This window comes from Apteryx mantelli, chromosome 1, assembly GCF_036417845.1.
Source record: "Apteryx mantelli isolate bAptMan1 chromosome 1, bAptMan1.hap1, whole genome shotgun sequence".
Taxonomy (NCBI): domain Eukaryota; kingdom Metazoa; phylum Chordata; class Aves; order Apterygiformes; family Apterygidae; genus Apteryx; species Apteryx mantelli.
Window position 1 is genome coordinate 20,971,927 of NC_089978.1, and position 15,961 is coordinate 20,987,887.

General features: G+C 33.6%; 1 protein-coding gene across 1 annotated transcript in view; it reads right to left on the reverse strand.

The window, feature by feature from the left end:
- Nucleotides 1–15,961, reverse strand: part of PSPC1 (paraspeckle component 1) — a 39,876-nt gene that overhangs the window by 19,993 nt on the left and 3,922 nt on the right. Inside the window, exons 3-6 of the mRNA XM_013962200.2 lie at nucleotides 14,604–14,699; nucleotides 13,371–13,567; nucleotides 8,125–8,209; nucleotides 7,013–7,121 (exon numbers count right to left, since the gene is read on the reverse strand). Of these exons, the coding sequence (XP_013817654.1) occupies nucleotides 7,013–7,121; nucleotides 8,125–8,209; nucleotides 13,371–13,567; nucleotides 14,604–14,699 (487 nt within the window). The remainder of the gene's footprint in view (nucleotides 1–7,012; nucleotides 7,122–8,124; nucleotides 8,210–13,370; nucleotides 13,568–14,603; nucleotides 14,700–15,961) is intronic.

The window sequence follows — 15,961 nt, forward strand, 5'->3', positions numbered from 1 at the left end:
TTTTTTTTTTAAAGAAAAGGACCCTTTGAACAATGGTAACCTTTTCTAAGTACAGGAGCTTATCTTGGCTGCAACTCTCAATGCCACCAAGTAAGATCTCAGGATTCAGATAGGTAGACCAGCCCAAAATAGGTACCAAGTAGACAACATCTAGGACTGAAAGTTAATCTCTTCTTAGCCTGGGTAAATACATGTACAAACTCCAAGTCAAACTTTAATTCCAGTAGCTGAGGAAAAGAAAATGAAAATGATTAGGGCAAATATTAATTTTAGCTTCTTCAAAATATGTAGAGCATTTATCAACAAAACAGTTACTTTAACAAAAGCTTTCTCATTTATTTATAGAAGCCTCATTCTTACTTGTCAGAAGAGAAAAAAAATAAAGAACTCAGTATCTGTAGAAGTTTGATTTAAGTTGGTTAGCTAGTTTTTAGCTTGCCAGCTATAACAATATTCAGAAATTATATTACATATATGGAAAGGAACTACAGTCAAATTAAATCTGCTCTTTAACAGGGAACAGAACTTTCATTTGCATCTATAAAATCAGTAAAGCAGGAGAAACTAAGTAAACAAATGGAGTATTCTATAAACAAGCACACCAAATGCACTTGAAGTCTTTCAATAAATAATTCAACAAAAATGGCATTTCCTATATCTGAGGCTTCATGAAACACACTAAAGCTGGCAAGAGCTGATGGCAATTTTGCCATTGTATAGAAATATCTTCAGAGGCATATTCTTTTAGTTTCCTGAATCATCAGTCTTACTGAAAGAAAATTAATTTATAAACAAAACCAGACAATCTAAAAACAGGTGCAAGAATCAATTATTGTGAAACAGAACAAACCTGGGAATGCTTAGTAGTACTGCAACACCTGAATTCGTACTAGACATTTATGCACATCTCACAGCACACTGAGGGACACAAAAATTACTTACAAGTGGTCACTTAATCTGTTTGTAATTTCATATAAAGAAACCATAGTATGTTCTGAAGCAGTTTGTGCAGACATTCAAATTTGATTGCAACAGAATTAAAAGGTCAAAATTCTAGTGTTTCCCAAATATCTACCTTATGACTTAAAATAAGGAAAGCTGTAATCAATTTACCCTAAATATTCACAGTTCACACATACTGAAATATAAAGTTAGAAATGAAGGTAACACTGTAATGACTATTTGCTCCTTTACTGAAAAATTTACACCATCCTTCATATACATCAAAACAATCTAGGAAGTCAATTATGAACCATCTTAAAATGGTCATAACACAAATGCTGATTATTTCCAAAAAGTTCTGATTTCACAAGTAGCTTTGGTATGCAAAATGTATACATCACACATAATATTCTATATAAAGATGGCTAAGGATGATTTTCATGCAATGTCTTTTTATACTATAAGCATATATGACAGGTGAGTTATTTCCAGCCTTTATTATGCTGCCAGGTCTCAAAACTACTTTATTTAGTTTCTGAAAATACAATGGGAATATTTTAAAGCCTGTTAAGGCATTATAATTCTTGTCTAAGACACCAACTAGTGTTTCAAACGCCATTTGGGGCACAAAAGAAATGCAAGATCAAGATTTAAGCATCTGCCTAAAAATATGCATCACTCCAATCTGCAAAAATAAAAAATAATGTTACTGCCAAAATCAAGACGACACAAAAACACAGACTGCCTGTATATAATCTCCTAATCTATGCTGCTTTATGAATAGAAAGAAACTTGATCACTGAAGGTCACTGCAGAAAACAGGAATGTTTTGTAAGGTTTTTTTTTGTTTGTTTTTAAGTTCTACATTTAATGAATTGTCTTTCTCCAAGCTACTTTTACCTTAAGAAGTCTTTTAAGGTGTCAAACATTAACTACATATTTTTTCCACAAATGTGTATGCTAGATTGCAATAAGGAGGTAATTCATCTTTCCCAACCAAACTCTTCAAAAGAGCTTTTATAAGGCAGCTTGTTTAACTTTATAGCAGTTTGTTACAGAACAGACTATATTCATACAACCTCACAGATTACACTGCAATCACCTTCATTAAGTACACTTGGCTGCCAAGATAAAGAAAATAACCAAAATTTATTAGTAGTGGAAAACAGGTCAAATTTAAAAAGATCTTTGGAGATTTTTAATTAATGAATTTATTACTGGAAATTTCTTTAACTGTTTCTAACAAGGTAAAAAAGAATAGTGCATTCAGTGAGAATTTAAAGTTCTTTTATAACTGGAGCTTTTGGAGCATAACGGAATCAAAAGTCTAAAAGACAGTTCTATTCAGTTAAGATTCAGCAAGTGCAAAAATTAATCTTTGGATTACAGAAGACTAAGAAAATCTAAGTGATCCTCTTCTCTTTTCAAAAAATGTGTCTACTAGTTAATCCACTGTACTTGTATGTACAAGAGATGAGATGTGCCTCAATAGGCTCAAAATAGTAAAGAAAGGGGAAGTTGCATTTATAAACTCCTCCTCCAAAGGAGGACAGAAAAATCATAGAACAAAGACCAAATTTTTGTTTTTTTTTTCCCAAATAAGTTTCTAGTATTATTGAAGCTATGAATGCTTCAGTGTCATTTTGGGTTTGTCTTGTTTTTCAAACCTCCATGCCACTGACTTCCAGCTTTTTCTTCGAGTCCACTACCTTCTCTGCTGTTCAAGCAATCTCCACTGCTTTAGCGGCTGCTACCTTACACTGATACTTGTGCAACATATCTGAATAGCAGAGCTTTATTTAAGAAAATAAAGAGAAAAGTAAAACAAACATCTACTTAATTTTTAAAAACATTAAGAGATAAAAGAAATGTGGATGTACTTAAGAAACAGTCTAACTTGAAAGAACAGAAATCATTCAGAAGCATAAACTCATGAACTCTCGAGAAACAGTTCCTCACAATCCAAATTATATTTGAAAAAGGGGACAGTATTCTTTTGGGGAGTTGGAGGGAGACAGAGACCAAAAGACTCATTTTCTCTTTAAACCATCAATAAGATCTGTAAAGGCAATATCATAAAACAATAGTTACATTATTTTAATTTAGTACAATACCCACCTATTTTACAGTGTTACTAGAGAAATAAATCTGTGCATCATAAAATTCCAAGAAAACGATTCCTGCTTATTTTGATTTCTTTTGTAGACAAACGAAAATTTTAATACCACTAAATCCAAATCATTCACTTTTCATTCCCCTTAATCACTGACATAAATTAAAAATAATTCATGTATACTGGAATGAATGATTTGGTATAAAAGACGTATTCAAAATTAACACTGTAAATCTGTGTAAGCCATTCACAATTAGCTACTAACTATTGTACAGTCTAAATAGTTAACATATTACTAGCACTTAAGAGTATTATAATTTTGGTTAAAAAGATACTTGTGCCACTGAGAAATAAAATATTGCTTGGAATCACTATCAATAAGTTTCTCTTTTAGCAAAAAACAGTATGTATGCAAAATTACAATTATCAAAACATTACAGGAAAAAGGTTTCCTTATTAAGCTAACTTGGAATTGGAATATTGAGCTATACCAGCAGATTTCAGCTAACCAACCTTTAGAAAACAGGGGAAAACCCTGAGCAATATGAAGTTGAACAAGAATTCTCTATCTACTAGAGATCACAATTAGCATAATAAATTGTTCAGGCATTACTAGTCTGCCCATTAGATTAGCATCGGTACAATCAAATTGTTTAAATATGCACCACGAACAAGATCTTCAAAAATAGCTTCAGCAAAAAAAATCCCTGATATAATAAACATTTTTGTCAACTGTAACTAAACCAAAAAAAAATTAGTAACTGATTCAAATGTGCTTACTAGAAATTTTATTTTCTTTGTAAATTTGAATGACATTTCTCAAAAGAAGTCATAATAAAATATCAAAGTTTTAACAGGTTAAGAAAAAGATATAGGAAGAAACTTAAACATGGAAGCCTGGGGTTCTAATTCTGGTTGCCATTGCACTTACCATTTATGTCCTCCTTTTACACTGAACAGTAAAAAAAGGATAGGATATAAGTGAAGGAAGCTTAGTTTTCAAAGCTTTTAAGAAACAAAAACAAGTATTAGAAACAATTATTTTCTTTCTACATATGTGATTGGCAGAAGAGTATAAAACATTACAGGGATTATCCAAAATTAAGACCATACCAAGTCCTGACATGGTAAAAACTATCCATTAGTATCATAAAACACAGTTTTAGCGCAGAAGGTTTAAATTTTTAAAACAGAGAACTAACTTTTTTCACTGTATGTACAATGGTAATCTGAGACTAGAAAGATTTGGCAGATGGAAGCTTTGCAGTAAACAAGTATTAGTAATAATGAATCAAAAATTTTGTGTAAAAGAAGTTCTACTAAACTGAAAATTAGATGCATCCAGAAGTGGTTTACATTTTTAGTCTGTTCCAAAACACCAAGATGTTTTCAAACTTCCAATCACATTACAACTTAAGTAGTTATCTAAACATGTTATAATGAAAGCTTACCAAATTATACGCCATGCTTAAGAGTTTTAGCTGCCCTTATTAGAAATTGTTGCTAAAAAAGGAAATATACCACTTTCATTTTTAATTCTTCCTCTTTTAAAGTGCAGAAGACATTAAAAGTAAAACAGAAGTCAACACATGGCCAGAATACTAAAAATCCTAGAGAAGACTAGAGAGAACAGATTGTTTAAATTGTTGTATATGCCATTTCAAGTTCACTTGACATGAAAAAAATCCAGTAACAGCTATACTACATATTCCTATATATAAACTTACACCAGTTTTGGTAGGGTTGTCACTATGCAACTACATCCATATATTCTTGCAGTGTATTGTCAGTTACAGGTGAACATAAAATCCCCAAAATGCAACTTGGTAGGAGAGCTAATTAAGCTCTTCTGAACCATTCCAAAATTTTCCACCTTTACCCCCAAAATTTCATCATCTAGAAGTCACAAAAGTTATGCATAGTGATTGAAGTGCCTTCCACTTGAACCATTCCTCTTCCCTTCTTACATTTTCGTCATGTCCAGCACACCAGCGTGAACACTGTCTACTCACACAGGCTTAGGAATTTAACTATGTTGCTAAGCACCAGGATGGTCCAACTGTGGCAAGCAGTTCAAGGAACCTAAGTAACCTTACCCCAGAGAGCTGCAAGAAGTAAACCAGTAAAAGGTGCCATGACCAGCATTACCTAGTTTTCCGAGCACCCAAGCTGCAGGGTATAGGCCATCGATATCTTGTAACAGAGCAATGGAATTTAAGAGAGCTCCTGCCATCTCATCCCTGTGGGTTGACCCCTCAGCTTCCCTTCCCCACAGCTCTCTGAAGCCAGTAGCACGGCTCGCTCTCCTGACTCCTAGCCAAAGGATAATTTTCACACACAGTTCATACGGTCAGGAAGTCTGGCCAACCCAAAAGATTCTGTGTTAGGATACTAAAATGAAGTTTTAAATTTGGTACTAGAGAAGTTACAATCGGTAAATGGTATTTCTAAATTACATCAGACAATTGTTAAGATGCTATTTCTGAAAATATTACTTACAGTTTAATAATATGCTGGTATGTACTAACAGGCATTATGGACTTTTACTTCTTGATCTTCACCACCCCAAAGAAAATGCAAGCTCAGAACAGTTTAGTTTTTCACAGTGTAAGAACATACGGAAGTAAATGATTGACTTTTCTATTGCAAGCTTCTCAAGTACAATCAGCAAAACTGACAGCAGGTAGTAACATCACAAAGGAAAACTTCTGTCCCCTACCTATCTTTACTACAAATCCTAAGGGATATGGGGTGGTAGAAAATAATTCCTGTCAAGAACGGGAGATCTTTTATTTTCTAACTTTTCTTAGGATGTCTCAGAACATACATACTATGTTTTTCTCAATCTTACAGAATGTGTAATGGTACAAAATGTAAAATAGGTATTTGTTCCACAAAATAATCAGAAAGTAGCTGATAAACCAACAGTTTATTTTTAATTCTTTCATGCATGAAGTTGTACTTCTAAAATGGAGCAAAATTCCCTACAAAAGCTATAGTTATTATAACAGTATTAAAAAGCCTTGTGTGCATAGCTTATTCATCCCTTCCTCCCTAAAAAGAGATTAACAGTAAAATGTACCCTTCCCACTGAAGCATTTGAAATACAAGTTGCACCAATTTAACTGCTTTGGTTATTAGAGAGGAAAAAAAAAGTCATACCCTTTACACCAAAATAGATCAACATGAAAATTTAGAAGCTGACTCCTCTGATACCACCATTTTGCTAGTTCTTCAGGATGAGTCTTCAGAGGCAAAAGAGACCTAAAGTACTAATATAAATAGTGTAGAAATTAAATAGCAGAGGCCAAATTTTTCTTCTTTGTAAATTATCTTTAGTAATGATCTAGAGATTTTCCTCATCTAGTTTTGCAGCAGGATCAAGGTAGAGAGCAATTAGGCTCCATATGCAGTTGACATTGTCCAATTTGCTTTTGAAGTTTATTATCCTTAATAATTAAGTATAAACCAAAGTAATTTGAACAAGCTTTTTTCAGTCTAAATTGGTTTAAAATGTATACCTTCAATCAAACCAGGGCACATCCTCATGAGGACATAATCTATTCACATGACCTCTGTCAAGCAAGTAAGCGTGAACAGATTACCTCTAGGAGGTTGTCACGCTACATAGAAAATTCTATGATTTTCTTGGACAAAAGCAGCAATTTAATTTCCTGAATAAAAAAGACAAAGGATTTTCTGAAGACCTTTACTTAGCTTAAATCATGGATCACCAGCTTGTAGGGGGAAAAAAGAAAAGTAGTGATGTCATGATACAAGAAAATAACTACACCACTAACTTTTGTGCTACTCCACTATGAAAATGATGGAATCCTGAAGGAAAACACTTAAAGAGGAAGGCAGCTCAATAAGCTTCTCCTAGAGTATACACAAAAACATTACCATAGGAAATATTCTTTTACAGTTTGGACTTTAATCAGATAGAATTCTACTTACATTGTCCATGAAATTCGGCTTAAATCCTCCCTCCTGCTGTCGTCTTAATTCCTCCTGTTCCCTCTGGCGTAGCATTTCTTCTTCACGACGTCGATGTTCTTCTTCATGTCTAGAAGATATTTCAGAAAATACATTCATTTAGACTCTTGACCTCTTCAGGCTTTTATTGGGTCTCAGGGCATTACATCAAGCATATTAACAGAACTACTTATCATTTAAAGTTTTATTCAGTGTACGGCACACTATTCACAATACTAATAACTCTCTACCTGCCATTTCTGGCCACATATTGGTAAGCAGGTTAAAATATTCTTTTTTTTTTTTTCTTTTGGGGGGGTGGACGGGGACACAACACTACAGATTAAAATATTTCAATACTGCCAAAAAACACATTGTTAATCCTGCAAGGTGTTCGGCCTTATTTTCTTCTCATGCACATTTCTTGTAATATTTAATTTGAAAAACATGTAACATGATAAAAAGTCATGTGACTGCACAAATAAACTAGCATCGATGTGGTCTATTTTTAAAAATTTTATCAGATGCATGAAAATAACTGTTCATCGGATCTTAAAGGAAAAATTGTTTGCAACATATCAAAAACAAGGTGTCACTGATTACTAAATACACAAGAAAGCATTCAAAAAAAATCTCATGTTGGACTACAAAATTGCAATGCAATTCCAGGCACAGATCACTGCCCATAAATGTTAGAAACATGTTTGTATTTACTACAGTGAGGCTTCCTACACAAGTTTAAAACAAATCATAACAAACATGAACATAACATTTTAATTCTAAGACATCTGAACACTATAAGAAAGCTCAAATATTCACAACAGGGCTAAAAGAGCTGAGGGGAAAAAAAAAGAAAAATGATTACCAGGAATACTTGAAACTGTTTTTATTATATTAGTGTAAGTGATTGACAGTCAAGAAACTTGACAGAGACATCACATCTTCATTATGTTTTTTAAAACTTTTAAATAGCAGAAATGTTTATAGTTGATAAAGGTATCTAGCTCTACAAGCTAGAATATCTGAATTCATGCAAGCCTGCAGCAGTTACTGTTTAAAACAGTCACACCTTTGCACAGTACAAGACAAAATACCTCAGTTGTATCTGTTTGCGTTTTTGAAGTTCTTGATTCCGAAGTTCTTCCAAACGCCTCAATTCTTCTTGACGCCGCATGAGATCTGAAAGCATTAAAAATGTAATAAAGACAAAAGCTATCAATCAACCATGCTGCAACACAACAAAAATTGCTATTACCATCAGACTACAGTTCTGAGACTCAATTCTGAAACTAAAGAAATTTCTCAGTGCATTTAACTGATGTTATTTAGCTTTATGGAAAGGAACTAGGCAGAATAGGCATATGAGAAAACACATTGGATCCAAGGTTTGCACATGCATGCAAAGGCACAGGATTAACACTGCTTCCAAAGCAGGGTATGGGGCAGAAACTTGAACAAAATAAAAAACTTGAAACAAAAATAAAAGGAGGGAAAAGCCTGAAACACTTTTATTATGTCTTAGTTTGCAATCTAGGTCAAGGCATCAATTTTATCATAGTGCTGTGTATAGGTAAAGCCACACTAGCAAGAAAACTAGTACAAGACACGTGACTTATACTCTCCTTTATCCAGTGCAGGCCACTGCCTGGGACGCTTCAGAAAAAGGGGAAATAAACTTCAGATAATCTGAGCCTCTGTAGAGATTTATTACATGGCTGTTCTTATAAAGTGACTTCCAACTAATGAATTTTTTATGCGGCAACAAGAATGGCCCTATCCCCTTTAAAAGAACTTGAAGATGCTCTTGAAAAGCAGGGCCCAATTAATAGTCATTACTTTCGTTGTATCTGTTTCTGACCAGTCACACTACTGATTTCTTCCCAGAAATGTATGATTTCTTCAAAGAATATTAATCCTAACTTTCGTTATAATAAAAACAGTTGTTTGCCTTTTCTATCTTCACAAGACTTTGGCAACATGGTGTTATTTATGAACACCATGAGGAAAGTTCCACCATACCACTATCATATGCCATTTGTGCTTTAGACTACTACACACATTGCTCTACGCATTTCTTAACTCCTCTAACTAATGTATCTTTATTGGCTATGCACATCACTCTTCAAACTTGCATCAGCACACATTATTACAATTTAATCTCATACTTTACTAACCAAAAACTACAATGACTAGTACATTCTAACAAAAATGTCAGCATTTCTTTTATTTTCTAACAAATATTATCAGATTTTTACTGGGTAATAGTTTTCTTATTGACAATACAAGTCCTTTCTTAAGCAAATTTTGCAGGCTTGCTTTTTCCATCTCTTCTGCAAAACTAATACACCAGAACTAACACACATCAATAGAATAATGATTACATTGAATATTCACTCAAATCACAAAATCTGAGACTATTTCTTTTCAATAATGCTTTATTTAGCAGGGTTAGCCACTGTTGTTATCCTTTTACTTGGGTAGCACCAAAAACACATGGGATAAGAGGTTTCCTTTGCTGTTCTGCCTTTAATCCCTTTCAAATTTATGTAGCATATCCCTTTTTCTTGTGTTATACACGAAAACAGGATTTCCTACTTTCTCTCTACACTTATTGCTATGAATTTATCATTTCCTCCCCTTTATTCTAAGGTGTATAGTTCCATTTTTTTCAGTTCCTTCCTAATCTTTTCATGGCATAATAATTATTGCCTTTCCTGGAATTGTCAGTATTTTAAAGCTCAACATGTCAATTTATGGTTCAGTACCATTTGACTACGGCAGAATGTTGGCACAAAGCCTTGCTAGCCAAATAAAAATACAGATGCAGAGGTTCAGGCTGTGCACAGAGACACTCATATTAAGAGATCTGCAATGATGGTAATTCTGGACGGACACGTGTTGGACACATGCCCCTTCTTTGAATAGAAGGGAACAGCACTAAAGCAAATATCTGTGAAAAGGAAAAAAGACAGAAAGCATTACAAGCACAGCATGCTAGCTTTTGCACCTTCTCATGCCCAAAAAGACATGGTTTTTCATCTTATACTCAATCTTCTGCAGAGCAAAGAGTGCAGAAGGTGAAAGCGTACTCACACCTCAGGAGTTAATCCTACAAGCAGGAATACCAAGTTCAAAAAATTTTTAAGTTGTTTTAACTGATTTTTCAGGTTCTAAAAATGGAAAACAAATGCCAAGTTTCTACATGGTTCACAAAGGATAAGTTTCTGATTAAATTTGGTCAAGTTTTCCATTATTTTAATGAACTATTTAACTACCCATTATAAGTAAATAATTACAAAATTCTGAAGTATTCCAGCAATATGTAGACTAGAAATATCATGCCAATTTATTTACACCTGGAAATATGTATTCTGCTTTACAAATTACTTCTGACTCATATTCTTTCAAAATACAACAGCTGGAGTGAAAAACTACACCTATCGAAAGAATGAAGTTTACCTTCAGTAATAATATCACACCAAGAAAACATGAGTACTTAAGCCAACATGATCTAGTCTTTCTAAATCAGAGAAAGCAATTTCTATAAAAACTTTTTTTCCCCGTCATCAGCAGGAGTATATGAACTATAATACATCTTTCCTATCTTCTTTTTAGCTCCTGACATTTAGTATATAGCAGTTTTACATTTCATATTTCAGGATAACTATTTCAAAACACTTTGAAATCTGTGACTTATGCATCAGGTATACAGAAATATTCATACTAGGTTCTGATGCTTAAAGTTTCATTAATGCTTTCTTAGAAGGCTTCAAGATGATAGATCTTCTTGGTATGTTCTGAACTACCTAGACCCAGACACACTGTTCAAACGAGCAAGATTTAGAAGCAGCTCGTGCCTGAAACTAAGTACGAGAGAAATTAACTTATTTTCATATACGCTGAAGCCAGACAGTTGATAAGGGAAAAACAAACAGAAGAAATACCTGTTTATTGACCCCTAGAGCTTGGCAAGTTAGAAGTCTGCAGATGAATGAGCAGAAAACTGAGTATCTGAGCAAAATTCAAGTTATTTGGTACCAAAGAGAAGTATTCTAATCAAAAATGAAAAGGGGGGGGAAAAAAATCTCTTCCCACATTAACAAGAAGCATGTTTCTTCACTCTTAATGTCAGCACCAAAAATGTCCTTATTCTAATTGCTCTTTAACAGAAGAAATAACTTTCCACTTCCATATCAAAGCAGAGATTAGCAGATATTCAAAAAAGGGAAATCTTTTTTTCCTGTTGTCCCTAAAAGAAATACAAATATCCACAGAACATATCTGAGCTGTTCTCCCATGTTTTACCATTAAGACCTTTCTATCTTAATAAAACAGGTCACTGTCTTCTTGTTTCAGTCTCAAACATGACTAAGACATGATAATTTAGGAGAAAGTAATCCCTAATCTTGCCTTCGACTGCTGAAGAAATTCTAAGAAATTAACCGTATCAATTCTGGCACTGAATCGTTTGCACTATTAAATATTAACAATTAGTTAAGTCAATGATAAACATATCCAACTTATATTTTCAGTACTTAACCAACTTTACAAATATCACACACACACAAAATTAAAAATACTTAACTAATTTACCCAGGCTGGGTAAATGGGAGAGAAAAGGACTATACTATGTATTATAGGTACCGTTATTACATCACAGTAACATTTGTATTCCTCATCTGTAAGATATACATGGTCCACCTGGAAACGAAGTGCTTTAACATCTTCCTCAGTTAAAAGATAAATTAATGAACTTGACAGTTCAAAATCTGAGTGCTACAATAACTGTCATTTCAGAACAGTTGATATATTTTTAGTGTTTGCTCTGTATTTCAGTGCAAGATCTTATATAAACATTAGGGTTTCTGAAAAAGAGCAAGCACACCTGTTTAGAAAAAAAGGCAAAGTAAACTTTTTCCAATGACAACTTGCATCTGCAGTAGATTTACATATTTCATTAAAAATATTAAATAAAATATGCTTTGTAAACTCTTTTTCAGTTAAACTTTTAAAAACAGACTTTAAAAAAATTAAAGTTTATACTCAAAAATAAGCGGGCAAAGTAACCTAGACATTTAGGTTCTTTGAGGCCACCAAGCTAATTTCATACTACCTTAATCCAGCCAACATGGAGATTTTCAACACGTAAATCAAGTCATCAGGAAAAAAAAAAAAAATCAAGATAAACCATTCTCAGAGAAAAGCTGCACTATCAACATGTCCTTCCTTAAAAGCTAAACATTAAGTAAAGCGAAATAATTGCAACATAAAGTTTACATATTAGTTATCTGGATTTGAGGCTTGAAATGCATCTATTCTCTAGAATCTCAAGAATTTCAAATTCATTTCAAAATGACAAGGCACTCTTATGCACCCTATCACACTAGTTACTGTACAGTCTTCTAATCTAACAGTTTTCGTAAAATTAAGATTTTTTTTTAAACAAATTATAAAATCTTTCACTGTTTCATTTGGGCAAAGAGCCTTGACATCCCTTCTGATAGATTTACAATATATTTATATATTATCCACTCAAAAGTCCTGCAATTCTTGAAGTCATACAGGGGTAACTAAAGTAATAACTCAATGGTTTTCAACTGGGAAGCAGTGTGAAAAGCAGTAATTATATGTCTACAGAGTTCTGGGAAGGAGGCTAACCAGCACATAGTAGTAGATACTTGCCCTGCTACTTTCCTCTCTGTCCAAGAAACAAACTCCACCCAGCTTCATTCTCAGTAGCGGCTGAAATCAATTGCTAGCAGGCTTGCTTTGCCCCAAAACCGGGGGGGGGGATATAAATACATATTTATATAACTATTTACCCACATCAGAATTTTCAGTTGGGTTTCAAAAAGAAAAATCCTATAAAATTAGCTGCTGGGATACTTAAAGTTGTGTGTGAGATGTGCATGAAACAGCCACAAGAAGTACCAGGTATTTTTTCATTTTTTCATGCACAGGGCCCACAAACACCGCTTAGTCCAATCTAGTACCATACACAACACTGAACTGGAAAACAAATTTTACTGCTGAATGTGAAGTTACCATTCAATCTTTTCACATAAACTACTCACACTAGACACGTTTTTAAGTGAAGAAAATAAACCTGGGAAATCTCCCTTTTCACACAATTTCTTTTATAGGTATTTGTTTCTTAATCCATCTCTGCAAATAATCAAGTACACTTAAGGTGAAATACTACTTCCCTTTTTCTCAGTTCTATGCATTTAATTAAAAGTAGTCTAGCAAAATCGTTAAGTTTAACATACAGCTCAATATGTTACACAAAGAAAGCGCATGACAAAGTAAATTTCAAACTAATAGGTTATCTCATTTTTACCTTGCCTCATCAGCATTAGCTGATGCTCATGTCTAGCTGCTTCCATTTCTGCCTCTAGTTTCTCTTTGGCTTCTCTAATGTTCCTGTCAACCTGCTCACGCTGTTGCTTTTCCATTTCATCAAGAGCCTTCCACCGTGAAGCATACTCAAACTCAAACGTTCCAGGTTGAGCAAAACGTGGAGGTTGTTCTCTTTCCCTAATAAAAATTTTGCAGTTAAAATGTACAGAAGCATACGTTTGGATCAACAGCTGTAGCAGGCAAAGAATTTCTAAACAATCACTTCAAGTATAGTTCTGATTTCAAACCAAACTGTCAGATAATGTTCTAAACCAGCTGGTCAAAGCTTAATGTTAGATACAGCCGTTAAGACAACTGGTAGAGAAATTGTCCAAATAAAAACCCATTCAATATAATTAAGACAAAAATTCCTTTTTACATCAATACAAATACTTAAGGTTGTCACACTAGACTAACTGCATTCAGCCTTGTAAAGCAAGTGATCAATTCATAAAATGAACTGTTTAAATAAATAAAACTTACTACACTATTCAAAATATCAGAACCTCTAAAAACACGCAAACATTTTATTTAACATTTCAACACTAATATTGTGAACTAAGAACAATGAGAGATTTTTAAAATCTGGTATTCCACAAGCATATTGTAATAATCATTTTAGCTTCAAGCAACAAGATTTCTAAATAGCAATCAAATTGCCATATTAAATATTTAATAAATATAAATAAAATAAAATTTTCTCAAGTCAGATTAGATGACCCCTCTTTCACTTCATGCTCAAGACTCACTTTCTCATATTGTACTCAATAAAATTGTATCTGAAGTCTGGAAGCTACAAAGACTTAGATCCCATTGACTTTATAAAAAATTAAGGGGCTAATCACAGGACAATCTGTGGGTATACAAATCTCTGCAGGATTAGACCACAACCCTTAATCCACAAAAGGCCATGTTTATCTGGCACCAAGCTCCAAATGATTTCAGTGGATGCCAGAAATCTAAATACTTTAGTAAATGTTAAACCAATAACACAAGTTTGAATTTTAGTATGATTAGGAAATCTTGATAAGGTCCTATTTAGTCCTTCGACACAGGACAGCATTACATAAAAAACACTGCGTCTGCTTCTATCGCACAGACTCAAAACTAGTGTATATTTACTAAGCCAACCAAGTAAATCGTGTTTTATGAAATAAAGCTAAACCAAACTTACTTGTGATACTGCTGTGTTTTCTGCATTAGCTTCTCTGGGAGCCCATCTTCATCATCAAATTGCTCCATTGGTTCTACAACAACAGGTCGAGGTGTTCTGGAAGAGAATTTCAATTAAATAATTGATTCATAAATGAAACACTTTACAGAGTTACCTTAGTATTTTGAGGAAGTACTCCAGACAAGTAACAATATATGGCATCTACAATTCCTGAGTCTTGACAATTCCTCTTAAATCATAAAATTCCTATAAATCTGATTCTAAAAATTAGCTTTGAAATGATCATTTGTTTTGCATTCAAAACAAGCTACTTTGTCTAGAAAACGCCGTTTTCTTCCATTACATAGTTCTGTCTGCTGTTAAATATAAGGACATTTAAAGAACAAAAAAAAACTCAAAACCTTCTACGAAATTACAAAATATTTAGAAAGGAACTATCTTTTTACTTTCATTAGTGAGGCAATATGGTTTGGGGCCACGATTATACTAGGAAGTACCAAACTAATCCAAAACAGACCAACACCTACCCTATTCTTATTTACATGGAACAGGGCGAGTTATTTTTTAAAATTATTCTACAAATAAAAACAGCCTGATAATTTGGCACTAATATTCCAATGACTAGAAAAATCATTTCTGCCTAAGTTATTTTTAACCCATTCTGCAAACTACCATACTCTCACAAATCCCTATCTTAATTCATCTTCAAAAACACCTTCCTTCAGTTCTCTTTTTCTGAAGTAATCAGAGGCAAGTATTGACCAAAAGCTTAATTATTACATTCCACACCTTTATATCACTCTGCAGATCTTTTCCACAGGAAAAGAAAAGATGCCATCAATACATTTTAAGAACATTTGGGCATCAAGGAAGGTTAAAAAAAATGAAGTCTGGAATCACAGAGCACAATTCAGCAGCTGCTGCTCCTAAAATGATCTGTATGATAACTGTTATTAGTTCTGACATTTAAATGCAACTAAACTGGAGAGTTAGTATGTTTTGATCAAAACCAACAATTCTCTCTCCAAATTAATGTTTCAAATGCCTGGGTTTGATGTATTTGGTTCATACATTAGAAGACTTTTTCCTGTTTAGGCAAAGGGACTTAAGCTAAAAATGTAAAATCTCAGATTCTGAAGCAAATTATCAAAGAAAATATCACGGCACCAGAATCATACTAATTACGCTTGCAACTGTTCATTAGGGAACATGTCAGCCTCCTAAGCAAGACTAAGATCAACTGCTTTTTATTCACTCAGGCCATGGTTAGACAGTCACTTCAGTCCAACAAATCTATGCAGCCGGTAAAAAAGAAAACTCTCCTCCCTTACATCCTAGCTTTTTTCCCCCTGCCACAT